The sequence below is a fragment of the Geotrypetes seraphini genome, chromosome 1 (assembly GCF_902459505.1).
Source record: "Geotrypetes seraphini chromosome 1, aGeoSer1.1, whole genome shotgun sequence".
Taxonomy (NCBI): domain Eukaryota; kingdom Metazoa; phylum Chordata; class Amphibia; order Gymnophiona; family Dermophiidae; genus Geotrypetes; species Geotrypetes seraphini.
The window spans coordinates 522,145,670-522,173,473 of record NC_047084.1 but is presented as its reverse complement, the minus strand read 5'-3'; the positions used below and the strand labels follow the sequence as shown (position 1 = coordinate 522,173,473).

Here is a 27,804-nt window from a genome sequence, read left to right as displayed (position 1 = left end):
GACAGATGTGAACTCTCAGATGAAACTACTATATACATTTTCTCTTCCCTCCCAAGCTTTCTACTCTTGTGTTATAATACCTAGTTACTACACATTTATTTCCTTTTCTGCCCTGCTCTTCATCCATAATATTTTTTTTTCATTATGCCTAATGCCATACATTTATCTCCTCTTAAAAACATAAGTTTATTAATCTCCTTTATCAAGTGATGTCACCCCAGACAGTGTACAGCAGGTATAATTCAACATAAAATTTACAATTTTGTTAACAATATAAAATTAGTAAAAAGACCAACTATAAACATAAATATAATGAATGAGGTAAAATCAAAATCAGTAAATTGAAACTTATAATAAGACTATCATGAAACAGTTCGAAAATATACTTAACACTGAAATTCAAATGAGAGATAATAATTTTCTATTCATATTTTATGTCTTTTTCAAAATCAGTGAAGCTTGCCTCTGAGGCTGCTCCATGCATCCACTACCCATCCTATAAGTACTCTTTTCATACTTAAATGTGAGCCTATCTTCATTAAGTCTTCTTACTGAAATTTTCCATGAGAAATGCTTTGTATATCCTTGGTATGATGGTCTTATTTCTTTCTTATAGCAAGGTATAGCTATGCTTGGAAGGTGGGGGGGGGTGGGGGGCGTTGGGTTACCCTCTTGTGGGTTGTTTAGTTTTGTTTTTGTGCAACTTAGGCAAATACACTTTATCCAAGGTATCAGTGTTAGATAACCCCCTCACCTCATACTAAAAGGGAGACATAATACTTATAAAGCATCTAATGAGCATAAATCAGAACACTCAAATAACATAGATATCATGCTAATGTTTTCTATAATACTGCTTGTCTTGTAGCCAAGGAGTCAAATGCAGATATTAGATGGGAACAAGATGGGTGGTAAAGTGTGTGTTGGGATGAACAGATGGGAGGCTAAAGTCAACACAAGTTTATACAGTTAAACAAGGTATAAAGAGACCTTGTGTACATCCGAACTTAAGGAAGTTCTTGTGGCTCTGCTGACTGACCTTTTCAGTGAGTCGATAGTCGGAAGTGGTACCAGAGGACTAGAGAAGTCCCACTCCACAAAAGTAAGGAAGAAGTAGGGAATTACAGGCCAGTAAGTCTGATTTCTTTGGTAAGCAAATTAATGGAAACGCTTTTAAAACAGAGAATGGTGAAGTTTCTGGAATCCTGTGGATTACAAGATCAGAGGCAACATGGATTCACTAGAGGTAGATCTTGTTGGCAAATCTGATCAATTTCTTTGACAGGGTGACCAGAGAATTGGATAGAGGGAGTGTGCTAGATGTAGTGTATTTAGATTTTAGCAAAGCCTTTGACAGTGTTCCACACAGACATCTAATAAATAAACTGAGTGCCCTGGGAATGGGTCCCAAAGTGACGGGCTAGGTCAAGAACTGGTTGAGTAGTGATCAATGGAGATGCTCTGAGGAAAGAGATGTTACCAGTGGTGTGCCTCAAGGTTCTGTTCTTGAGCCTATTCTTTTTAACATTTTTAGAAACAATATTGCTGCAGGGCTGTTGGGTAAGATTTGCCTCTTTGCGGATGATACCAAAATCTACAATAGAGTAGACACCCAGGATGGTGTGAACAACATGAAGAAAGACCTGGTGAAGCTTGAAGAATGGTCTGAAATTTGGCAGCTAAAATTTAATGCTAAGAAATGCAAGGTCATGCATTTGGGTTGAAAACCCCCGAAGGAATGGTACAGTTTAGGGTGTGAAGAACTTATGTGCACGATAGAAGAGCAGGACTTGGGTGTGATTGTACATGATGATCTTAAGGTGGTCAAACAAGTTGAAAAGGTGACAATGAAAGCCAGAAGGATGCTACGGTGCATAGGGAGAGGTATGGCCAGTAGGAAAAAGGAGGTATTGATGCTTCTGTATAAGACTCTGGTGAGACCTCATTTAGAATATTGTGTACAATTCTGGAGTCTGCACCTTCAAAAAGATATAAAAAGAATGGAGTCAGTCCAGAGGAAGGCTACTAAAATGGTGCGTGGCCTTTGTCATAAGGCATTTGGGGACAGACATAAATATCTCAATCTGTATACTTTGGAGGAAAGGCGAGAGAGGAGATATAAGAGAGACGTTTAAATACCTACGTGATGTAAATGCATACGAGTCGTGTCTTTAATTTTAAAGGAAGCTCTGGAATGAGAGGGCATAGGATGAAGTTAAGAAGTGATAGCCTCAGGAGTAATATGAGGAAATAACTTTTACAGAAAGGGTGGTAGATGCGTGGAACAGTCCCCAGTAGAGGTGATGGAGACAGACTGATTTCATGAAAGCCTGGGATAGTCATGTGGGATCTCTTAGAGAGAGGAAGAGATAATGGTTACCGCAGATGGGCAGACTAGATGGGCCATTTGGCCTTTATCTGCCATCATGTTTCTATGTTTGGCAAGCTAGTCTTGGTATAGAAAAGTTTTTATGTTTGCGGTTTATATCCTACCAAATCCTACCAAGGGGAGTTTGAGGTAGGTTACAAAATTTGTCAGTTATACTACATATTAAAGGCTTGGTTGAAGAGCCAGGCTTTCACCTGCTTCCAGAAGTAAAGGTAGTCTGGAGTTAGATGTAGACCCTCTGGGAGTAAATTCCAGAGCATGGGAGAGCTACTCCTGAGAAGGCTTGCAGGCAACTATCACATAGAAATATGATGGCAGATAAAGGCCAAATGGCCCATCCAGTCTGCCCATTTGCAGCATCAACTCCTCTTCTCTCTTAAGCGATCCCACGTTCCAGTCCCAGTCTTTCTTGAATTCGTACATAGTCTTTGTCTCTACCACCTCTACTAGCACCCTTTCTGTAAAAAAAAGTATTTCCTTAGATTACTCCTGAGTCTATCACCTCTTAACTTCATCCTATGCCCTCTAATTCCAGAGCTTTCTTTAAAATGAAAGACTTGCCTCATGTGCATTTATGTCGCGTAGGTATTTAAATGTTTAACATAAGAATTGCCGCTGCTGGGTCAGACCAGTGGTCCATTGTGCCCAGCAGTCCGCTCCCGCAGCGGCCCTTAGGTCAAAGACCAGTGGCCTATTTGAGACTAGCCTTATCTGCATACGTTCTGATTCAACAGGAACTTGTCTAACTTTGTCTTGAATCCCTGTAACAGCCTCCGGAAGAGTGTTCCAGTTTTCTACCATTCTCTGGGTGAAGAACCTTATGTTTGTACAGAATCTATCCCCTTTTAACTTTAGAGAGTGCCTTCTCATTCTCTCTACCTTGGAGAGGGTGAACAAACTGTCTTTTATCTACTAAGTCTATTCCCTTCATTATCTTGAACGTTTCGATCATGTTGCCTCTGTCTCCTCATTTCAAGGGAGTAGAGGCCCAGTTTCTCTAATCTCTCACTGTATGGCAATTCCTCCAGCCCCTTAACCATTTTAGTTGCTCTTCTCTGGACCCTTTCGAGTAGTACTGTGTCCTTCTTCGTGTACGGCGACCAGTGCTGGATGCAGTATTCCAGGTGGGGGAATACCATGGCCTGGTACAGCGGCATGATAGCCTTCTCTGATCTGTTCGTGAGTCCCTTCTTAATCATTCCTAGCATTCTGTTTGCTCTTTTCGCAGCCTATCCCGCCTTTCCTCCAAAGTATACAAATTGATATCTTTAAATTTATCCCCATATACCTTATGATGAACACCACTGACCATTTTAGTAGACTTCCTGTGGACCAACTCCATCATATTTCTCTTTTTGAAGATGCGTTCTCAAGAATTGTATACAATATTCTAAATGAGGTCTCACCGGAGTCTTTTATACATGGGCATCAATACCTCCTTTTTCCTACTGACCAAAACTCTCCCTAAAAGTTACTGAGGCCTGAAAGGAGAAACATCCAAGGCAGAAATATGCAGGCGATACAAGAGACAGAGGCTGTAATGACTCCTTCATGGATTAACAGAAAGAAGATTACCAAAGGAAAGAATTTAATCTTCCATTCTGTTACATCCACTCTGGAGTCATTACAACAGGTGATGTACCAAAGCAATGGTAGTGTCTAGAGCGGGACAGAAGAGCCTGCCCACAACACTGATGCCCCAAATGTGGCATCAGAATGAGCCACCACATCCACTCTGTAAAATCTGGTAAAGGTATAAAAAGACAACTAAGTGGTTGCTTTACAAATTTAGGCACCTAACATAACCCCCCCTTTTTTTTTTTACTTTTTACAAAGCTGCGTTAGGCTTTATCACCGGCTGTGGCGGTATTAGCTCTGATGCTCATAGGAATTCTGTGAGTAACAAAGCTAATACAGCAGAGACAAACAATTTTTAAAAACGCCTAATGCAGCTTCGTAAAAGGGGGGGGGGGGTTAATTGGCAAAATACCATTAATAGTCTCAATAACTGGGAAGAAAAAAATTTAATTGGCTGATAGGCGCCTATCTAATTCTGTAAAAGATAGGCATCTATCTCATGGTGCTTATGCCTAAGTGGGTGTTTCTATGGGCAGAGCATGACCTAGGCGCTGTTAACCCTTTCAGGACCATAAGGATCGTAGGCCAATTTTTGTGGTTTTGACGACATTTTTATGGTAAAAAGGGCTTGCAGATGCCAAAAAATTGATTTTTTTTTGTGAAATATCATTATTTTTATTTAAAAAATCAAACTTCTGGCTTATGGACAGTGTGGCAAGTGAATCTTCTCGTCAATCTGGCAACGACGCTAATGAATGAATGTCGGAACCAGTTTGTTTACATAAAGGCAGTATCATATGGAATCCGTACATATCAAATTTAGAACTGTAGACTATCCCAATCAAAATTTATAGGATTTTAAAGTTATGGGACAAATATGTCCCTTGGTCCTGAAAGGGTTAAGTGCGATTCTCCAAAACCTTAGGCGCATGAAATATAGGCCTTTAAAACCTTGGCTAACATTTCAGGCGTCTAAGTCTTTACATAGACATGGTCCAGCCGTGATTGACACACGGCTGGACCGTGTCATATTTTCTTCAATAACCTCATCCTGACACTGTTTTTGTAGCCAGCTCAATTTCTTAATTTATGTAGCATTTTCTTGTATGTGTGTCATATTGATAACTATTCTATTATTTTTAGTTCTGATGTAGAAAATGGAGCAGATGAAAAGAGGAGTGGAAAAGACAACAGTTTTCCACTACAGTCTCTGAGCAATGAAACAGAATTAATTGATAGGAAGAAGAAACAGCCTATTATAAGGTAAGGTTTAGAAAGTAATATATATGCCTAATAATGATGAACATCCTTTATTTTTTTCCAGTCTAATTCATTTGCTTCCTGGTCTTTCAGTTCTTAAACCTCTTAGAATTTAGGATTTTAAACTACATGGGAGAGGTGGGATTAATGGTTGTAAACTGGTTAGGTTGAACTGGGCTATACCTCGCACACCGTTTTCCCAGCAAAGCAATTAAGGTAAGGGAGAAAATGCCAAGAAAATCTCATCAACCTATTACAAAGGGAGGGAAGGATCATGTGAATGGAAGTTTGGATATACAGAGAAGACTAAAGACCGATAGCTGAAAGGTCTTGTGAACAAATACTTGTAGTGTAGGTAACAACATTCATGACTTAGAACTTTCAGGGTTCCTCAGCGTGATCCTGGAAGAGCCTCTAGCTGGTCTGGTTTAGAAGATATCCACAGTGGATAGCTGAGGAAAATCTGCATGCATGGAGAGCCATTTTCGAAAGGATATCTTAAGTCCAACTGTGGACATTTCTCGCAAAACGTCCAAATTTTGGAGGTATAGAAAAGGTCATTTTTGAAATTCAAGCTGCTAGATGTCCAAAAATATATATTTTTTGAAAATTGTCTACTTGGACATCCAGAGCTATACCCCATTTTTGACCAAAACAACATCCAAGTTGGAAATGTCCAAATGGTCTACATTTGGACATAGGAAGGGCCAACCTTGTAATGGACCAGTCACACAGACATGCTAGTGGATCACCTTAGAGGGCACTGCTGTGAAATTCACATAAAGGGTGCCAGATGTGCATCTCCTCATATCCTTATAATGTATGGTGAACCGCCCCCTCCCCCCCAAAAAAACCCCCTCCTCCAATACCTACTGTAATAACATGTATACCACCCCAATAGCCTTTACGAAAAACTGGAAGAATTGTGACCGCTTAAATTTCACTTTTTGGTGGAATTAGATATGCTTGTGTTATCGTTACGAGAAAATGATGTCTGAACAAAGAGGTAATATTAAGTGGTTTAATCTGATGTGGGGGTCCATTGACCAATTTTATTGATTCTAATTGAATGTTTTTTCCCTTTACTTTACTTTTGGTTATACTTTTTACATCCAGGGAAGGGGGTGGGTGGGAGGGAGAAGGATAATGTATTTATGAGTTGTTAATACTATTGTATGGGTATCTTGAATATATTGGGGTGGGAGGGGGGTGAAAATTATTCTTATGTATTTCACTGATGGATATAAGTGCTGTTTTTTCAGGCAACTTGTTATGCAATTTTTGTATGCACTAGTTTTAGAATAAACATACATAATTTATAACAAACAAATACATTAAAACAGCTCTTGCTTAATAAACTTCAAAACAAAGCAAAAAACCTGCATTGATATACCTCCCTAAACAAAAACATTTTCAATAGAATCTTGAAACTGTTGACATCACCAAGCCCTCACAATTGCTCGGGTACTGTGGTCTATGCACATAGCATATATTCCTTGTGGTGAATTTCACGAACAGATGGAACCACCTGGGTATTACTGTTCAAGAAACATAATTTCCTCGTTGGTCGATAAATTCAAAGGGAGTGTAACAAAACTGGAGATTTCCTGCCAGCCAATGTTTTAAAAACAAGTAGCAACAATTTATAACAAATACAATACTCAACTGGCAACCAGTGCAGTTCTTTTAACAACAGGAGTGATGTGTTCAAATCTAGAAGTTCCAGTTATTAACATTACCAGAGTTCTGAGCAGCCTGTAAAGATCTCAAATATTTCTTTGGAACACCCATTAGCAAGGAATTACAAAAGTCAAAATGTGGAAAAATCAGACTTTGAATAACCAAATGAAAATTAGAACTGGTTAACACTGACCTGAAAGGGCATAAAAGCGTCAACTTAGAGATTTTTTTTAACAATATAAGAAACATACTCTTTCATCTTCAAAGAAGTATCTAAATATACTCCTAAAGTTTTAAGTGTTCTTAAAGCTGTAGGTGACACCTATATGGCTTTTGGTGGATTTTGGTGAGTTTTTGTGTACTCGCCCACCTCCCCTCCCCTCACCCCAAAAAGAATAAATTAGTATACATCCACCTGTAGAACAGCAGCATCTGGTATGGGAAAGGTTAGTAGAGCATCCCACAGGTGTCTTAAGTAGCCTGGTGGATGAGCTAATGAGCCATAGAAAGGAGATCCCAGGCCCATAAGACACTCTAAACGCTACATTTATGGTGAAAAATGCGAGTCCTCCAAAATCCACCAAAATTCTACTGTATACTGCCATATAAATGCCACCGGCAGTCATAAGGGCTATTGCGGGCAGGAGATAGGTGGATATAATAGGTATTAGGGGACTCGCCATACATTTTAAAGGGGTTGTGGTCAGATGTTTATCTTGCACCCTTTATGTGAAGTTCACAGTAGTGCCCTCTAAGATGCCCCACTGCTCTATTGGGATGTCTGTGTAGCCAGTCTAATACAATGCTGGCTCCTTCCATGTCTAAATAATCTAGATGTGGACCTTTTCAACGTGGATGTTTCTGTGGCCTCCGAATAGTCTGGCCTGGCGGTTGAATCCTCCATCTCTGTCCAAGGGTCTTCCCCTCCGGATCTTAGCCTGGGTGCTCCTGATGATGGATGCCAGCCTCTAAGGCTGGGGTGCTCTTGGAAAGTCCAGGGCTTGTAGCCCCATTCAAGAGGAAATGGTTGGTCAATCGTTTGGAGCTTCGGGCGATTTGGCTGTCCCTCCGGTACTTCAAAGTCTTTTTGAAATGAAGAAAATAAGCATAGACTGAGACCAGCATAGAAATCAAATTGTTTTTTCAGGTTTTCTGAAGAAGCTTTTTGCGAAACATGTCAGAACCTGCCTACAACTGACTATGTGCAACAAAGATATGCTGTGCATTGTTTATTGAAGCAAACTGAAAAAAATATATCAATTTATCTTATTAATGAAAAATGGCTTTTAAGTGCTATGATTGAAAAAGAAGAGATTTGTTATGTTTGAGGCTTGACTCCAGTCTGGTCTCTCGTCAAACCTTTTTTTCTGAGCACTTTTAATGCCTATAAGATTTAGGTTTCAGTAGAACTGGGTTGTTTATAGTATTTGTTATTGATATTTCCATTCCTGGCTCTTTCCATATAAAAAGTTCTTTACCCTATTTGTTTGGAGATTATATACATAAGCATGGATTAATGAGAGAAAGCCAACATGGATTTAGTGAAGGTTAATCTTGCCTCACCAATTTACTGCATTTCTTTGAAGGGGTGAATAAACATGTGGGTAAAGGTGAGCCGGTTGATATCGTGTATTTGGATTTTCAAAAGGCATTTGACAAAGTATCCCATGAAAGACATAGGAAGTCCTTTTATCAAGGCGCAGTAGGGGTTTAATGCACGGAATACTGCATGTTAAACCGCCTGCCGTGCTAGCCGCTAACGCCTCCATTGACAAGGCGTTAGTATTTTGGCTTCCTGTAGGGGTTAGCGCGTGATGAAATGTCCGATGCGCTAACCCCCATCGAGCACCTTGATAAAAGGAGCCCTTAGTCATGGGACAGGAGGTAATGTCCTAGTATGGATTAAGAACTGGTTGAAAGTCAGAAAACAGAGTAGGTTTAAATGGTCAAGATTCTCAATGGAGAAGGGTAAATAATGAGGTTTCCCAGGGGTCTGTGCTGGGACTGCTGCTTTTTAACATATTTATCAGTGCTCTAACTTGTGAGGTAATTAAATTTTTTCATGTCACAAACTTGTTCAAAGTATGCTAAATCACAAAAGGATTGTGAAAAATTGCAAGAGGGCCCTGGGAGGCTAGGTGTCAAAATGGCAGATGATGTTTAATGTGAGTGAGTGCAAATTGATGCATGTGGGAACGAGGAACCTGAACTACAGCTATATGATGCAGGGTTCCATGCTAGAAATAACTGCCCAAGAAGTGGATCTTGGTGTCATCATTGAGGATATGTTGAAACCCTCAACTCAATGTGTGGCAGGAGCTAAGAAAGCAAATAGAATGTTAGGAATTATCAGAAAAGTAATGGAAGATAAACAAGGACATAACATTTTCATCTTTTCACTCTATAGTACGGCCGCACCTCGAATACTGTTGCCGTATCTCAAATAAGATGTAGCGGAATTAGAAAAGGTACAGAAAAGGAGGACAAAAATGAAAAAGGGATTGGACAATTTCCTTATGAGGGAAGCTAAAGTGGCTAGAGCTTTTCAGCTTGGGGTGATATATGTTGGGGTGATATATGATAAGAGGTCTACAAAATACTGAGTGGCGTAGAAGGGGTCGATGTAAATCACTTGTTTACTCTTTCCAAAAATACTAGGACTAGGGGGGCATGCGATAAAGCTGCTAAGTGGTAGATTTAAAAGAGACCGAAGAAAGTATTTCTTCACACAACATGTAATTAAAACTCTAGAATTTGTTGTGATGAAATCAGTTGGTTTAGCAGGGTTTTGGATAATTTCCTAAAAGAGAAGTCCATAGGTCGTCATTGAGAAGGACTGGGGAAATCTACTGCTTATTCCTAGGATAAGCAGCATAAAATCTGTTTTAATACTTGGGATCTAACTAGGTACTTGGGACCTGAATTGGCCACTGTTGGAAGCAGGATGCTGGGCTTGATGGATCTTCGGTTTGTCCCGATATGGCAATTCTTAGGTTATCCTTAGGTTCTAGTCTGGAACTGTAGGTCTATGTGAGCAGTTACTGTTGAGCCAACAAATAGCTTCTCAGTTTAATAAGTGTATCGGAGCTAGGTCTACCAAAGTCTTTCCTGGTACACAGAGAGTATAGGAATGACGCATACATGACACATTCTCGGAAGTGCAGTAGAACACCTATTGTGGGACTTCTCTCTGGGTCTCGCATTTTGTTTTATTTTTTCAATCGTACCTCATTGTGCATGGCTGCGTAGAATCCACTGATGATCTTTGATACATCAAACAGGCAATATCAAATGCTAGTTCTGTAATTAGGCGGAGGGGGTCATTGATGTACATGTTTGCCACCGCTTATCAGCAACAGGCAGTAATGCAACACTCATCTATGCTTATGAATGTATATTACTGGGCCTAGTTATTATTGTAACTATATACCCTTGACCAGGGGTGCCCAAAAGGTCGATCGCAATCGACCAGTAGATCACAAAGGCAACGCAAGTCGATCGCGGAGCCCATCTCGGGCTCCACAATAGACTCTAGTTGCCTTTGCGTTCTCCCTTTCCCTGATGCCACAGCATGCCAGCAGTGACTACAGAAGCGCAGAGCATACCAGCCTTCTCTCATCCCCCCCACGTCAATTTTGACATCGGAGAGGAAGTTCCAGGCCAGCCAATCGCTTCCGGACCAGCCAGGCAGTGATTAGCTGGCCCGGAACTTCCTCTCCGACGTCAGAATTGACGTCGGGGGGGGGGGGGGGGGGTAATGGCTACTGGCCTGTTGCGGCGTCGGGGAAACAGGAAGAACTTGGCAGCAACAGCGGCGGCGGTGGCTTGGGTGCCTGTTTCGAGATGTCGGTGGTGGCTTGGATGTCTATTTCCAGACAACAGCCCTGCTGGTGTCTTGGGGAGAAAGAAAGGGGGGGTATGAAGACAGAATGAAAGAAAGGGGGCAGGGAGAGAGGAAGAAAAAGTTGGGGGAGGGAATGAAGTGTGTTAGGTGGCAGGGGTAGGCAGGGAGAGAAGAAAAAAAAGTTGGACTCGTGGAAGGACAGAGATGTTGGTTGGGGAATGAAATGAGGTCTGGAGGAGACAAAGCATGCAGGAGACAGAAAGAAGGGAAGACATATTGGATGCACAGTCAGAAGAAAGTGCAACCAGACACTCATGAAATCACCAGACAACAAAGGTAGGAAAAATGATTTAATTTTCAATTTAGTGATCAAAATGTGTCCGTTTTGAGAATTTATATCTGCTGTCTATATTTTGCACTATGGCCCCCGCAGTAGCGTGGGATATTCAGCACAGCTACCTGTGCCAAAAACTGCTATCGCTGTTCAGTAAAAAGGGAGGGGGTATATTTGTCTGTTTTTGTATAGTTGTTACTGAGGTGACATTGCATATTTTAAAGTTATCTGCCTTGACCTCTTTGAAAAACCCCCAAATATAAATGATAATTAACATTTTCTCTGCGTACAGTGTGCTTTGTTTTTTTTAAATTGTATTGTTGGTAGATCATTTTGACTTGGTCATTTTAAAAGTAGCTCGCAAGCCAAAAAAGTATGGGCACCCCTGCCCTTGACTATCATGAGCTCGTTGATAAAAGGCTTTCAGTGCAGAGCATTACTGAAAAACAGTTTGCACTTTCTATACATATTCATATTTGTCTATGATTAACCCTTTAGGTGTAGCTTTCTTTTGTTAGCTCTGGTTTCTAAAATAGTAAAAGCTATGTGTTACCTTGGTGTTTTTGGCTTACAGATACAAGCTGACTGCATTCCTAGAATACTCATTTCAAGGATGGCTCCTCTCAGGCATCCATTCACAAAAAGGGAATCCATCCAATATATAGACTACTCCCCTGGGTGGGGCTTCACAAAGACTTCGTTGCGCATCCATTATGTTGCAACAAAATGGCAGATATTGCTGGTGTGTGCAGTGAGCTAGTGAAGAAACCAGAGTTAAAGGAATGAGAAATAAGTCATGTTAATCCAGTCCAACATCATTTCCACAACTTGTTTGTAAACTTCTATTTTTGCATGGTTTTTATGAGCTAATGGACAAACCCTGATTCTGCGTCTTTCTGTAGTTCTGATGGCTGAAGTGCAACCATCAGTTTCTTTGTTAGAAAAGATGAACAGTACAAATTCATATGTATAATAATTTGTTTATGGGCCATTTAAGACTTGAGAGCAGAACAATAAACCAATATATTGGTTTAGGCCTTTGGATATTGGATTAATCATTTTTAAAATTAAATGTTGAGTCTTACAAGTTTTGTGCTAGAAAGTTTAAGACAGAGGTCATTTTGCACATGTTAGTCATCTCTGCTTCTCCTGCCTGGGGCTCTCCTTGTCACAGAAACCAGCTAGTGTTGACTGCTTGTGTTATAACAATGCAGCCTGTGTATCTGCTATACATTGGCAGTGAGTAGAAAATCTACTGGAATTGTTCAAATACCCCCACTGTTTTGAATAGCCCGGGGCAGGGGGAGAGAACATCCTGTATAAATGGGCATGGAGGTTGTTTCTTCTGATGGAATCAACTTATAAAGCAGGCACTTTTGTGGTTTGTGTTGATGTTCAAGTGCATCAGAGGTATCAGTTCAATCATTAACTAGGTTGCAAACGTGGACATTTTAATTCAATATTGATCATTTGGAGCATTGACGTTAGGCAGAGGCATAAAATGATGCTATGAGCTTCCCCGTGGACACAATGTAGAAAAAATATCTTGATCTGTCCATATACTATAGGGCAGTGGCCTCAAACTCATGGCCCGGGGGCCATATGCGGCCCGCCAGGTACTATTTTGAGGCCCTCGGTATGTTTATGATAATCACAAAAGTTAAATAAAGCAGTTTCTTGATCATATGTCTCTTTAGCTATAAATGACAATATTATTATTAAGACTTAGCCAAAAGGAAAGATTTATAAACTATATAGAGTTTTACCTCATGCTAAATTGTCATTTCTTTAATAAGACTAACTATTTTTTTCTGAGGCCCTCAAAGTACCTACAATTCCAAAATATGACCCTGCAAAGGGTTTGAGTTTGAGACCACTGCTATAGGGGTAATTCTAAAACTTGGGCACCTACCCCAACATGCATCAGAGATGCCAACATAGGTGATTACATGTGTAAATGCACTAAAGCTATTTTGAATGGTCAAACCCAAGTGGTATAGTGCACTGTTCTTCAACCACCGTTCCATGGACTGGTACCAGTCCGCAGGAAACTTCTGCCAGTCCGCACAGGGCCAGCAAAATTAAGGTGACTGTTTTCAGACCTCCTGTCCCGTTGTCCCCACACACAGCTTCGGGACAACGGGACAGGTGATCATTTCCTGTCCCTACCTTATCGCGCAAAAAAAAAAAAAAAGCCTCCCTCCTTCCTTTCCCCCGGTCCCCTGCCCAGCCAATCGCTGCCTGGCTAGCCCAGAATGTCCTCTCCGACGTCAGAATTGACATCGGAAAGAAGACTTCCTGTCAGCTTTAGCAGCAGCAGCAGGGCAGTAAGAGCAGGGGAAAGGAAGGAGGGAGGTTTGTTTTTTTTTTTTGCCCGGGAGGGAGGGAGAGAGGTAGACAGGCAGGCTAGCCTTGGCCAGGGAGAGAGGTAGACAGGCAGGCAGGCTGGCTTCGGGGGTGGGGGTGGGACAAAGTGTGGAAGGCAATGAGAGGGACATAGGAAAGAGGCACTGGGGGCACTAAAGACATGGGAAGGATGCACTGGGGGCACTAAAGACAGGAAGGGGCACTAAGGACATGGGAAGGAGGCACTGGGAGCACTAAGGACATGGGAAGGAGGCACTGGGGACACTAAAGACAGGAAGGGGCACTAAGGACATGGGAAGGAAGCATTGGGGGCACTAAGGACATGGGAAGGAGGCACTGGGGACATGGGAAGGAGGCACCGGGGACACTAAGGACATAGGAAGGAAGGAGGGAGGGAATAGAATGGGACAACTGTTGGGCCTGAGTGCAGAATGAAAGAAAGGATACACAGACAGAAGGAAACGCAACCAGAGACTCATGAAATCACCAGACAGCAAAGGTAGGAAAAATGATTTTATTTTCAATTTATTGATCAAAACGTGTCAGTTTTGAGAATTTATATCTGCTGTCTATATTTTGCACTATATTTGTCTATTTCTGTATAGTTACTGAGGTGACCGAGTTTGCAGAGATGGGGGGGCGGAAACGGGGTTTTTAAATTTTAGTCCTAGTAGTTTGACGGTCCACAATATAATTCTTTCATTTCTGCTGGTCCACGGGTGTAAAATGGTTGAAAAACACTGGTATAGTGTGTACCTCCAAGAGGTATATATGTGGCAATTATGGGAGTGTCTCCATTTTATATGCGTAACTTCTAGAATGCTGTAAGTGGCACATTTTGCATGATGCACATAAACATGTCTATTTACACTTGCCATTACCTGGCATAAAGTGTTGTGGTTAAATTTAGGTGCATAAGTTTGAGTTTATGCTAGTATTCTCTAACAGCATCTTGGTAAACCGATGTCATTTATAGAATTGGGTTCGGCACGCAGCATTGGCATGCCTAACTGAAGGCACCAAGTCTAGAATTGTCCCTTTGGTATTCATATTACACTTCCCCTTCCCCATTCGCGGTTTCTGCACTCGCGATTTCACATAATCGTGTTTTTTTGTGGGGGAGGGGGAAAAAAACAAACCCATATTTTTGCCTTCCCCCCGGCATCCCGGCCTTACCTGGTGGTCTAGCGGGCTTTCGGGGCAGGAGCGATCTTCTACGCTCCTGCCTCATATAGATCGCCAATAAGAAATGGCTGCCATGAGCTCCCGCCGTAGTCTTGAGAGACTACGGGAACTCATGCCAGCCATTTCTTATTGGTGATCTACATGAGGCAGGAGCGTAGAAGATCGCTCCTGCCTCGGAAGGCAGGAGGGAGGCAGGGGTGGGTCAGAGCCATATATTTGCGGTATTTCCCTATTCGCAGTCCGGCTCTGCCCCTATCCCCCGTGAATAACGAGGGAGATGTGTATACTGGGAGTATGTACATTACTAGCTATGGGTTCAAGTTAAGATTGTATCTGGTCTCTTTTTTTATTTTTTTCTTTAATTTTCCAGGCCAAAGGTCGGTGAATCGCCCTTCGTTACAGCTGATATCAAGAACGATTCCAAATTAGAAAGGAAAAAAACAGGACTCGCACAGGTGAAGCACGTGTATAAACCTGGATATAATAAGAATATGATTCATATAATAAATGAAAAACTATACAGAAATGCCTATGTGTGTTAAATATTGAATGGTATTTATAAAGCAATAAATTTTAATTTGGACAGGGATATTGCTATTTTACTTTTTATGGTTAGAAAAGCAGCAAATTAAAATATTTATTCATTAGCTTAGAAAAATAATATGCCAGATATGGTGAAGCCTATTTAAGAGAAATTATTCTCTATTCGGCTACATTCAGAGAAAGCATTTCTTTCGTTGTCTTCTTAGACTCGGCTTTCAGAAACACATTCTGCAGGGCTAGAGATCTAGAATGCACTCCCCTTAATGCATTAGGAAGAAAGTAACTGCTTGTTGTTTTGTACATGTTATGACTTTTTCTTTGCTGAGACCTTTGGATCTAGGAATTAAGCATATGATTAGCTATTAGCACTCTCCAGTTTTACTGCATTCCACAGTTTTGAAATTTAAGCCTCTAGAGATTTGTATGTTGTTAATGTTTGTTTATATCTTCGGTTATATGTTATAAGGGCAATTCTATCATTTAGGTTTCTGCATTTCTGCACCAGTTGCACATGTAAATATCTGGAATATTTACACAGGGGGTATGTGTGCACTTTCCCATGTAAATGTTATTCTACAAATACCCATTTAGGGTATATTTGCACGACAGAACAGGGGTGGGATATATCCATAGCTCCCACTAGGCATGTTTCTGCCATTTTTAGGCACCCACACTTATGCCACCTCTGTTGCTAGTATAACAGTGGGTGCCTAAATGTTAGGCATGCCATTATTACACTAGTACAGTAGACTCTCAGTTAACCGGCACCCATGGGGATTGGTAGATACCGGATAAATGCCATTTCTGGTTGCTTGAGAGTTGCTATTAAAACTAGGCCTAACTAATACTATACCCCATACTATGCCATACCTCAAACTGTTCCAGACATGTGGTAGGCAAAGCGTACTCAGGTGTGGTGTACCAAGTTTACACTTTCTGCCAGAAATTGATTTTATTTTCATTTTTATTTAAAGTATTACAGTATTTTTTTTTTCTGGTTGCTTGAGTTCCAGTTAACAAGAGAGTCTACTGTATTCTATCATAAAAATGGAGTAACCAGGATAGAGTAGGTTTGTACTGCACAGCCTTGGGGTGCCTAAATGAAGGAGCATAGTAGAATTTTCCCCTATGTTCTATACTATAATTTAAGAATAAGAATTCGTAGTTCAATGAAACAAATTTAGTTCCAAATAAATGAAGCAACAACTGGATAAAATGACTTTGTGTACAAACTAAAAGCTATTAGCAATTTGGGCCTGAGTACATTTGTTTAACATCCGTGCATGACATGATGCTGGGCTACATGATGGCTAAACTTCCTCCATACATGCCAAACTGGTCCCTTTGCTCCCAGGAATGAAATATGCCTCAAAACGCCCCCGGTTGTACCCTTCGACTACAAACTGCCAAACGACGGTCCTACTCCCACTTCATATCAGGCCACTGGAATCGACTGGCCCCGCAGATGAGATCCCTTGAAGTACTCCTCAACTTTAGAAAAGCAATAAATCCATATCTCTTTACCTAACTCCCCTGCCCTTGACTGATGGACTACAAAGAAATGTACTGTCAAACCTCGGTTTGCGAGTAACGCGGTTTGCGAGTGTTTTGCAAGACGAGCAAAACATTCCCGCAAATCATGCCTCGTAAACCGAGCATTGATTCGATTTGCGAGCCCCCCCCCCCTTGCGATCCAGCATCCCCCGCCTAAACACAATCTCTTACCCTGATCTGGCATCAGCACCAATGCACAGGACATACTGGTGCATGAAGATCCTGCCTCTTGCCTGGGCTGGGCCTTGTGTTTGGGTGGGTGGGGGATGCTGGATCACAGGGGGGGAGGGGGGGCGATGCCAGTTCTCGGTGGGGTGGAGCAGCACCGTTGGTCTTGTGGTGGGGGAGGGAACGAATCAAGCGAGTTTCTCTTTCTATGGGGAAACTCGCTTTGATATACGAGCAATTTGGTTTACGAGCATGCTTCGAGAACGAATTATGCTCATAAACCAAGGTTCCACTGTATATTGGTACCAGAACCAGTATGTGTCACATAAAGAAAACTTGTATTGTAAAATCTTGCACTGTAACTATGGCACATCTAGTCTGTAAACTGTCTGTGTGTCAAATTAGGATAAAACATGTAAGGAGAACTATGGCAAATTGTAACCGGTAAACTGTATATTAATATTAGACCCCCTAGTATGTGTAAAGTTAGAGAAAATAACTAGTATCGTAAACTTCTACTGAAATTATGTATACTAACCTGTAACCCATTCTGAGCTCTTTGGAGATAACGTGTTAGAAAACTAATTTAATTAATTTAATTTAGCATGTGAAAGCAGCATTATTATATGCTAAAGAGCTCATTACATAAAATGGGTTTTGCAGCAGAAATATACAATAATGTCATTATCACACAGTGAAAACCACAATAATCAAACTAATAGCCCATAAAGTTGACTATGCTTAAGTGAAAGGCCTCTGGACCAGACCGCCACGTGCGCTTAATCGGAGTACCACTTTTTGGTCAAGAAAAATCACAGTACGCTGTAGTCCAAATGCAAAAATACCAAATACAATTTAACACGGTTCAGTTATAGAAACAGCACTGTTCGTCTAATGCAATACACTGTAAACCTTTTTTTAAACCAACATTCTATTGAAATAATCAGTCATTGTTTTCTGCATGCAGATTGCACGATTCAAGCTGTGTATCTTGACTACTGATGCTGTAAAACTGTCCGTAGTCGTGACATCCATTTATCTCCAGATAACACAGTGGACTTCAGTGCATCCTAGAAGGAAACAGTCTCTGCAGGTGTGTCATTAGTTGTGATGACCCCAGCAGTATCTCCATCCTCATCAGACTCTTAGTTGTCTGCAGTGTCCTTTGACTGTACCTACTTTCAGATGATGTGGGCACATCGTCAACGGCGATATACAGCTCAACCTCTTGTGGCAAGAGTTTAGCTGGGAGTTCAATGGACGAAGTGTCGGTTTCAGTTGTCTCATCAGATGTGTGAAAAAAGCTCGCCCGTCGATAGCAATTTGAAATCGTTGATGATGAGACTCGACTCCACACCTCCCATACCATGTGAAGAGAGCCATTTTTCTCGCGAGCTCAGCAGTTCAGGGGCTGGATTCCATGCTTGCATCAATCACTTCCATCACATATCTTAGAACGAGCGACGTTTGAAGTTTGCAATTATCCCTTGGTCCATCGGTTGGATCAAGAGGTCGTGTTTGGCAGAAGAAACACGAGTTTGATGTTGGTATGTCATTGCCGTGCACTACACAGTTATCACACAGCATTACAATGTGCCTTCTCATCAGATTGTCAAGCTTCTACAACCATTCAATCCACAGTGTCGCCGTCATCCATGCGTTTTTGTTGCTTTCATATTCAACAGGCAGGTGTTTAATGTTTTTGAAGCACCGAGGATTTCAATTCTTCTCAATCACCAGTGGCTCGAACTTTTCACTACTGCCCATATTGCAACTGAGCAGCAATGTCAATTGTTCCTTTGGTACCTTGAAGCCAACAGTTTCGCTGCATTTGAAAGCCAATGTTCCATCAGGGATGGCATGCCAGTACTGGCCCATCTCATCAGCGTTGAAAACGTCGTATGGTTCATATTCGCCAATGACTGATGGCAACAATTCCATGACCCATCTTTCTGCATCAGACTCATCTACATCTTGTTTTTCACCATGCTGCTTCTTAAATTTTATGCCGTTACGAACTTTCCACCTCTCTAACAATCCATTTGTTGCTTTGAAGTCTTCTACGCTCAGTTCTTCGGATAGCTGTGCTGCTTTCTCATATCAGCAGAGGTCCACTGATTGTCAGTTGTCGACTTTTAGCTTCAGCAAACCATCGCAGCAACGCCGGTTCAACGTCTCCAGCCTTCCCAATTTTTTTTTTCCATTTTCTGGTAGGATTGCTGTTTTGCCAGTCTTTTAATATGGCTTGCTTTTTTTTGTAAATCCTGAGAAATCTGGCTAGGATGAACGCTGTAATGTTTAGCAATAGAGACCTGACTCTCCCATTGGTCAAGGCTCTTTAAGACATCGACACATTCAGCCAAAGACAATGACTTTTGTCCAGCATGGTGAACACGTTCAGCCAAAGACAATGACTTTTGTCCACGCAACACCATGGTGCAGTTCCGAAAGTTCAAACACCTGGCCAGGCCTAGACTTCTGTTCTGAAACACGTGGCTCATCCACACGAGAACGTGATTGCTTTTAATTGGAGTGAACGTAACATAAACGAATAGAGGTCGGACCTATAACATCAGTGTGCATAAGCAGATTGTGTGCTTATCAGAATTGCAATTATCTGGAATTTACATCCATTGACTTTAATGTAAAAAAACCAAAAACCCTGGGACCATGGTGGTAGGCTGTGGATAATCGAAGCGTGCGCTTAACCGACATGCACTTAGATGGAGTCGACTATACATAATATTTTTTGTGGGACCATCAGAGGGTGGTAACCGTCCGAGGGTGGTAACCGTCCAAACTTGTTTGTCACTGCACACAATTCATCATCATTTTTTTAGATGATGGGTGGAAGACTAGGAGGCTGAGAAAGGAGGACACAAGGGACAGTGAGAGACGAGGAACTGAATAGAGAATGAGAGAGAAACTTAACTGATAATAATCCTGCTCGTTTTATTTTTGCAATAGTAGGTATATTGATGCTATGGGCCTAGTGTAATCCTTAGAATGCTGTTTTTTTTTACAGGTTGTGCAGCTTGCTGTTAAAGTAGGCTCGACATATATAGAACCTGCATGTCTTTTTGCAGGGCTTTATGTTTAAGAGTTTACTGTTCCTGAGTTGAGAACACATTTTTTAATATGGTTGTAAAGGGCAATGTTCTAGCACCATAGCTGGGAGGTGCACGTTCTATGTTGAGATTTTCTCTAATCCTCCGTAGAATTCAGAGTTTACTCCTTTTATACAAAAATTAGATCAGTGTCAGCAGCCCTCTAAACTGGCTGCTTCACAGCCTTCTCCCACTATACAATATGAATGTGGTTTACAAAAATACAAACTTGATTTTAATGTGACACCATTGTCAAGGCTCCACTTACTAGTTGTTTCCAGCACACATGTCTCATAAGCACTGAAAATTCATTTTCAGTATATCCATCAGTTTAAGCTGGGGTAGGAAGGGAGAACCAATAGATAAGATGAAGAAAAGTATTCTAAAGTCTTGTTTTAAGTTAAATGGATTTTTTTTCAGTAAGTATAGTGCAGATATACAATATACGTTCACATTTGGTGAGGCATTGGGGGAGTTTGAAGGCAGAGTTACATTTTTGGTCTGGTTAAAAAAGACAGAAAAGAATGCTTAATAAAATGAGATGTTAAAAAGCTATGCAGGTTTAAAACTATTGCAAATTTTCAGATTTTTAAGCTATTATGTGAATAAGCAATAGTAAAGGGGGAACATTTTAAAAATATTTCTGTCCATTTTTTTTTTCCTTTTTTAGTTTTCCAAGCCAAATACTCATTATCATAAGCTGTTTAAGGAAGTCCCAAGTGATGAGCCTCTGAAACAGAGTAAGTACAGTAAAGGGTGTTATCTGTCAGATGACAGCTAAAACACATGGTAACTCTTTGAATGAAAGAGAAACCGTAGTTGAAAACCTGTAATTTTAAAAAGCAGTGCTCCAAGTTAATCTCATTTAGTAAAGAGAAACTAGCTCAATGTGGAGACATTTGCAGTACGTAATGGGTATCCAAGGTTCCAATGTATTTGGTTTTGGGTTTTTTTGTGTTTTACTTTTTTAATGCCTTAGGCCCTCTTATGCTAAGCTACAGTAGATGTTTTTACTACAACCTGGAGCACTAAATGCTTCGATACTGCTCCAGTGCTCATAGAAATTCTATAAGCATCTGAGCAGTGTAGAAGCTTATAGTGCCCCAGGCAGCGGTAGAAACCTCTACTGCAGCTTAGTAAAAGAAGGGGGGAAGGGAAATCTCCAGGTACTGATGGAAGACTTGTTGCAATAAAAAAAACAAACAAACTGAAAAGTAACTTTAGTATCCTCATTTGCCACACAACTAAAGCAATAACCTTTTTCACTATCTCTAGGTTTTACTTGTGCCCTGCAGAAGGAAATCTTGTATCAAGGAAAGCTGTATGTGTCAGAAAATTGGATTGGTTTTTATTCTAAAGTCTTTGGCAAGGACACAAAGGCAAGTTCGGAAATTTGCAGAATGATGCACATGTACTGTCTCAGACTTTCTAACCTATGATTGCAGCTGAATTACAGACTAAAAAAAACTGAAATTAAGAGTGATGGTGATAACAAAGACTGTGAATTGTGGTCATGGCTAGCGGAATATCTTTTCTGTTTTGGGGCAGCCAAATCAATTTCTATTCACACACCCCTACAAACTCCCTAGTTACTGATGAGCTGTAGGATAAAAAGTTGGTCTTGCCATGACCTTAGCAGTACCACTTGCCTTTGCTTCAAAACCATAACAGGATCATCCCCAATCTATCTGTCTCAACATTTCGAATTTCCAGACACAACCTGTACACGTAGTGCTTACTTGTTTGCCTTTCCATCCTTGAAGGGCTGTATCTACAAGAGATTCCTTGATCGAACACTATCATTCCAAGCAGGCAAATGGAACAAATGTTTAACCAACTTTATTTCAAACGCACTTTCTTATCAAACTTTCAGGAAGTCAATCAAACTTTGGCAAATCTCTCTGCCTTGATGTATTCTTAAAACAATCCCAGATAAACTTGATTAATCTTAACATGCTAATGTATTTTCAAAAGTTTTTTGTATTATCGCTGTCTGTATACAGTCTCTTCCTTTGTTAACCGCTCTGAACTATTTGTGGTATTACGGAATATAAAAATAAAGTTGTTATTATTCTACTGCCTGTGATCATGGGACAATGCAACTTGCTCCTGGGCAGTTCAGCTTCAATAAGAAAACTTTTAAGAGAGTAATAACCAAAGTTAGACTGTTGCTTTCACCCTAAAATGTAACTGTTGGTTATAGTTGCAAGACAGCAGCATCATGGGCTGCATACGAAGGGGTTTCATCAGTCGTAAGGCGGAAGTCATTATGCCATTGTATAGATCCATGGTGAGGCCCCACCTGGAATACTGTGTGCAATTCTGGAGGCCGCATTATCGCAAAGATGTGCTGAGACTGGAGTCGGTGCAAAGAATGGCCACCCGGATGGTCTCGGGACTCAAGGATCTACCATACGAAAAACGGCTTGACAAATTACAGCTTTACTCGCTCGAGGAGCGCAGAGAGAGGGGGGACATGATCGAGACGTTCAAGTATCTTATGGGCTGCATCGAGGCGGAGGAAGATATCTTCTTTTTCAAGGGTCCCACGACAACAAGAGGGCATCCGTTGAAAATCAGGGGCGGGAAACTACGAGGTGACACCAGGAAATTATTTTTCACTGAAAGAGTGGTTGATCGCTGGAATAGTCTTCCACTGCAGGTGATGGAGGCCAGCAGCGTGCCTGATTTTAAGGCCAAATGGGATCGGCACATGGGATCTATTCACAGGGCAAAGGTAGGGGAGGGACATTAAGGTGGGCAGACTAGATGGGCCGTGGGCCCTTATCTGCCGTCTATTTCTATGTTTCTATCTTTCTGCCTACTGCAGCAACTCTCCATATTCTGACTCTTGTGTCTGTGTAAGTAGCATGAGCAAGCCTTCACTTCTATATAAACTTGTTAATTATATTGCACATTTTGTTAATTGCTTTCATACATGAGTATTCAATAAGATCTAGAAACCTGCACATCTCTGGGTCCAGTTCTCGGAACCTAACACTGACATTAGGGTACACAATATGTTCAAAAGGGCTTTAGCGCAGGAGACGATGTGGACAGCCAACACTACCGCAAACAGCATGCAAATGTTGTTGAACCAATGGTAATTAGATCATTACCTATTCCCTCCCATTGCTGAGACAAAACAAAGCCACCCTTACCACTGAAAACTTAATTCCAGTTTGGTAATGGTGTTAGGGTGTCTTGAAGAGAGATAAAGATCCTGGGACTGGTCTTGGTTCTACGAGTAGTAGAATGGGTTGTTAGGTGGTAGAGGTGCTATTCAGACAGGCATCATTGGTGAGCGCTTAGACTGGGGTGATCGATGCAGGATCATGGGAGAGAGAGAAGCTCCCACAAGTACAGAATGAGAGTAGAAACCTTTTCATAAATCTTGTCTTTTGTGCTTTACAGTTAAGAGCCCTCAATATAATGACGGGCTTCCTGAGAGGAGGAGAGAGTGGATGCTGTAGATGAGCAGACGGGATGGGCCATTTGGCCTTTATCTGCTGTCATGTTTTCTATTTGCACAAGAGCTGTGTTTACTGCACAGTTCTGTGTGCATGCACTAGGCACATTACCTAAGAACATAAGTATAGCCTTACTGGGTAAGACCAATGATCCATCAAGCCCAGTAACCCGTTATCATGGTGGCCAATCCAGATCCCTAGTACCTGGCCAAAACCCAAGGAGTAGCAACATTCCATGCTACCAATCCAGGGCAAGCAGTGGCTTCTCCCTTGTCTTTCTCAATAACAGACTATGGACTTTTCCTCCAGGAAATTGTCCAAACTTTTCTTGAAAACAGCTATGCTATCCGCTCTTACCACAACCTCTGGGAGTGCATTCCAGAGCTTAACTATTCCCTGAGTGAAAAAAAATATTTCCTCCTATTGGTTTTAAAAGTATTTCCCTGTAACTTCATAGAGTGTCCTCTAGTCTTTGTAATTTTTGATAGTGTGAAAAATCGATCCACTTGTACCTGTTCTACACCACTCAGGATTTTGTAGACTTCAATCATATTTCCCCTCAGCCGTTTTTTCCAAGCTGAAGAGCCCTAACCTTTTTAGTCTTTCCTCATATGAGAGGAGTTCCAACCCCTTTATCATCTTGGTCGCTCTTCTATGAACCTTTTCTAGTGCCGCCATATCTTTCTTAAGATAAGGAGAAAAGAACTGAACACAATACTCCAGATGAAGTCGCACCATGGAGCAATACAGGACATTATAACATTCTTAGTCTTGTTAACCATCCTTTTTTTAATATTTCCTAGCATCTTGCTTGCTTTCTTGGCCGCCGCTACTCATTGGGTGGAAGGTTTCATCGTACTGTCCACGATGACACCCAGATCTTTATCTTGGGTGCTAATCCCCAAGGTGGACCCTAGCATCCGGTAACTGTGATTTGGGTTATTCTTCCCAATGTGCATCACTTTGCATATGTCCACATTAAATTTTATCTGCCACTTGGACGCCCAGTCTTCCAATTTCCTAAGGTCTGCCTGCAATTTTTCACAATCCGCATGAGTTTTAACAACTTTAAACAGTTTAGTGTCATCTGCAAATTTAATCACTCCAATTTCCAGATCATTTATAAATAAGTTAAATAGCACCAGTCCCAGTACAGATCCCTGCGGCACTCCACTGTTTACTCTCCTCCATTGAGAAAAATGACCATTTAACCCTACCCTCTGTTTTCTATCCAATAACCAATTCCTAATCCACAACTGAACTTTGCAACGTATCCCATGACACTCTAATTTTTTCAGGAGCCTCTTATGAGGAACTTTGTCAAAAGCCTTCTGAAAATCTAGATATGCTACATCAACCGGCTCACTTTTATCCACATTTATTCATACCTTCAAAGAAGTCAAGCAAATTGGTGAGGCAAGATCTCCCACGGCTGAACCCATGCTGATTCTGTCTAATGTATTCCACAATTTTATTTTTTATAATTGTTTCTACCATTTTGCCCAGCAAAGAAGTCAGGCTTACTGGTCTGTAATTTCCTGGATCTCCCATGGATCCTTTTTAAAAAATCAGTGTAATATTGTCCACCTTCCAATCTTCAGGTACTACAGATCATTTTAGCGACAGGTTACAGATCACTAACATCAGGTCAGCAGTTTCATGTTTGAGTTCCTTTAGTACCCTGGAATGTATACCATCCGGTCCAGGTGATTTATCACTTAACTTGTTGATTTGGCCTAGTACATCTTCCAGATTCACCGAGATTTCTTTTAGTTCCTCCGCATCATCACCCTTGAAAACCATTTCCGGTTCAGGTAGATCTCTTACATCTTCTTCCTTAAAGACCGAAGCAAAGAAATCATTCAGTCTCTCCGCTTTGGCCTTATCCTCTCTGAGCACCCCTTTTGCTCCTTGATCATCCAACGGTTCCACATTCTTCCCCCTTAACTTCCCAATGCTCAGTGCTACAAATGTGCATATAATTTGCATACTCTTAGTGTTTGAGCATTGGGAAGGTTTTTCCCTGTGCAATTCCCACTGGAATTTTGAGAAACGGCTCCTCTGAATTCTGATACTTCCCAGAAAGTTACTTAGAAGCAGTGGCAATTTCTGGGTGGCCCACTGGTGGAATGGGTGGGCCCATGCATTTCTTCCTCTGCCTCCATACCCTCTCTACCTCCTGCTCCCCAAGCCCCATCAGCTGAAGACATCCTTCATTGGAACCCATTGGCCATCTTAGCTGTTGGCAGTTAGTGGCCAAACTCTCAGCTGTTGATGCCCACCCCTCTCTCCCCACCCCCGCACATGCTAAGTTCTCACATTGAGCATGCAGGGGTGTTGCTTGCACTAGCAGATGGGTACATAACTGCCAACCACCACATGTTCAGATAGCCTGTGGGTTCTGGCAAGGCCTTCAGCTGACAGGGTTTGTGAATCCTCACCAGCTACTTAGAACATTGTATGCTGCTAAATGGGCTCTTGCCCATCCATGGCATTGCCACTACCTTGAACAAGGGAGAAAAGAAGGGAAGAGACTGGATTAGGGAGCAAGGTAACTATTGCTGTGTGCTATCTGTTCCAACTTCAGCCTTGCCACCTCCAAACCTATTCTCTGCACATTTTAGAGAAGGGAAGGGTTGTGGCAAGAATCAGAAGGCTGCTGAGTGGAGAGTAACTGAGCACAAGTCTTATATGCTCATGCTGATGCCTACTGAAAGAAATAGGAAGAGAGATGTATGAGAGGGGGGAAATTCTCTCCTCCCTACCCAGTCTATACTGAATCAGTCACTACAATTCCAGAAGCTCCCAGGTAAGATTTCCACTAAGAAAATTTTAAAATAAAAAAGAGTAAGGAGGCTTTCTGTACTTGTACAAACACATGCCGGGTTTATACACATGCAAAAGTAAACAAGTGTAGTGTAAAAATAACCTAAACTTCTATATCGTAATATAGTCCATTAATGTAACCCATTCTATACAACAAATTCTAGATTCTTCTCAGTGGATCTGAGCAAAAAATGGCTGCCTTCTAAAACCGCAAACTGAAAATTAGTAGTTTAGGATGCTGACAAATAGGTACTTTGTATTTAATTGCTTATCAGGAAGAACTGGCTTTCTGATCTTCAGTCAACTAATTAAAAAAATCCTGACATTTCAGATTGCTATTCCTGTCTCATCAGTGACATTAATAAAGAAAACAAAAACTGCACTACTTGTACCAAATGCTCTGGTGATAACAACAAACACTGAGAGGGTAAGTATACACACAATTTGTGGCAGCATCTACTCAGTAGTTTGAAAGTAATTAAGTTAAAATGTGTAAAGCCCTGTATTGCATAGGGGGTTCTATGTGGAAAATGAAACATTGAGATCAGGACATTTGTTTCTCTGAGTATTTTACAAAAGGTTTTGTGAAACACAGAGCCTTTTGTAAAATACATGTTTGACACATACAGTGGGAGCAGTGATTTTATAAAGTATACATAGAATGGCATCAATTGGAAGCTTTCATGTATAAGTTCTGGCAATGATATATACAGTGATCCCATTTCAAAAATGTGTGTCAATAAAACACTGAAGTTGAAAAAGGAATTTCCCCTCATTTTGATGGCAAAATTAAATGGGGGGGATTAAAGATATACCCCTTCAACGCCTCCTCCACTGAAATAAACACTTTTGTGAAGTATATGCATGACTCAAGGACATTTCCAAATCTGATGGGGATGATATTGTGAACATATGTGCATTCCCATTATAAAATAGGAAATGCATTATATGTGTGGTCTGCCCAAACCACATCCTCTTGAAATCTTCATCCCAGCTTTTTGCACATGTAAATAATGGTAGAATGATCAAATAAGCTTATAAATCATGACCTTGCCTGTGCGCCACCTAAAATCTTACCCTGAATGTACCTATCCTCAAGTAGCAGTGTACCTAATTGCACTGTGGGTACTTTTTAAGCAAGAGACAATGTTATAAAAATCATTTTATATGTGGAGAGCTCATAAAATTACCTCAGAGCAGGTACGTTAAATAGATTGTGAGCCCACCGGGACAGATAGGGAAAAATGCTTGAGTACCTGATTGTAAAAACCGCTTAGATAACCTTGATATATAAAATCCTAATAAACTTGAAACCCATCCTTGGGGCACACTCAGCTACAGTGACGTAGTGAGAGGGTCAGACCACCTGGGGTGCCCCTCTTGGAGGAGGTGCCGGCACCTTTCCCCTCCCCCCCCACCCCCAGGTATCTCTTTAAAATCTTCACCAACGAGAGCAACAACTCTAGACTGCTGCTCGCACCAGCCTGGCTCCCTCTGAA

At 41.2% G+C, this 27,804-nt stretch overlaps 1 protein-coding gene across 3 annotated transcripts in view; it reads left to right on the top strand.

Moving 5' to 3' along the window:
• GRAMD2B (GRAM domain containing 2B) overlaps positions 1 to 27,804 on the top strand; it is a 157,775-nt gene that overhangs the window by 51,479 nt on the left and 78,492 nt on the right. For all 3 annotated transcript variants that reach the window (XM_033928988.1, XM_033928990.1, XM_033928989.1), the window contains exons 2-6: positions 5,111 to 5,230; positions 15,008 to 15,092; positions 20,680 to 20,749; positions 21,285 to 21,388; positions 26,637 to 26,732. In XM_033928988.1, the coding sequence (XP_033784879.1) occupies positions 5,111 to 5,230; positions 15,008 to 15,092; positions 20,680 to 20,749; positions 21,285 to 21,388; positions 26,637 to 26,732 (475 nt within the window). The remainder of the gene's footprint in view (positions 1 to 5,110; positions 5,231 to 15,007; positions 15,093 to 20,679; positions 20,750 to 21,284; positions 21,389 to 26,636; positions 26,733 to 27,804) is intronic.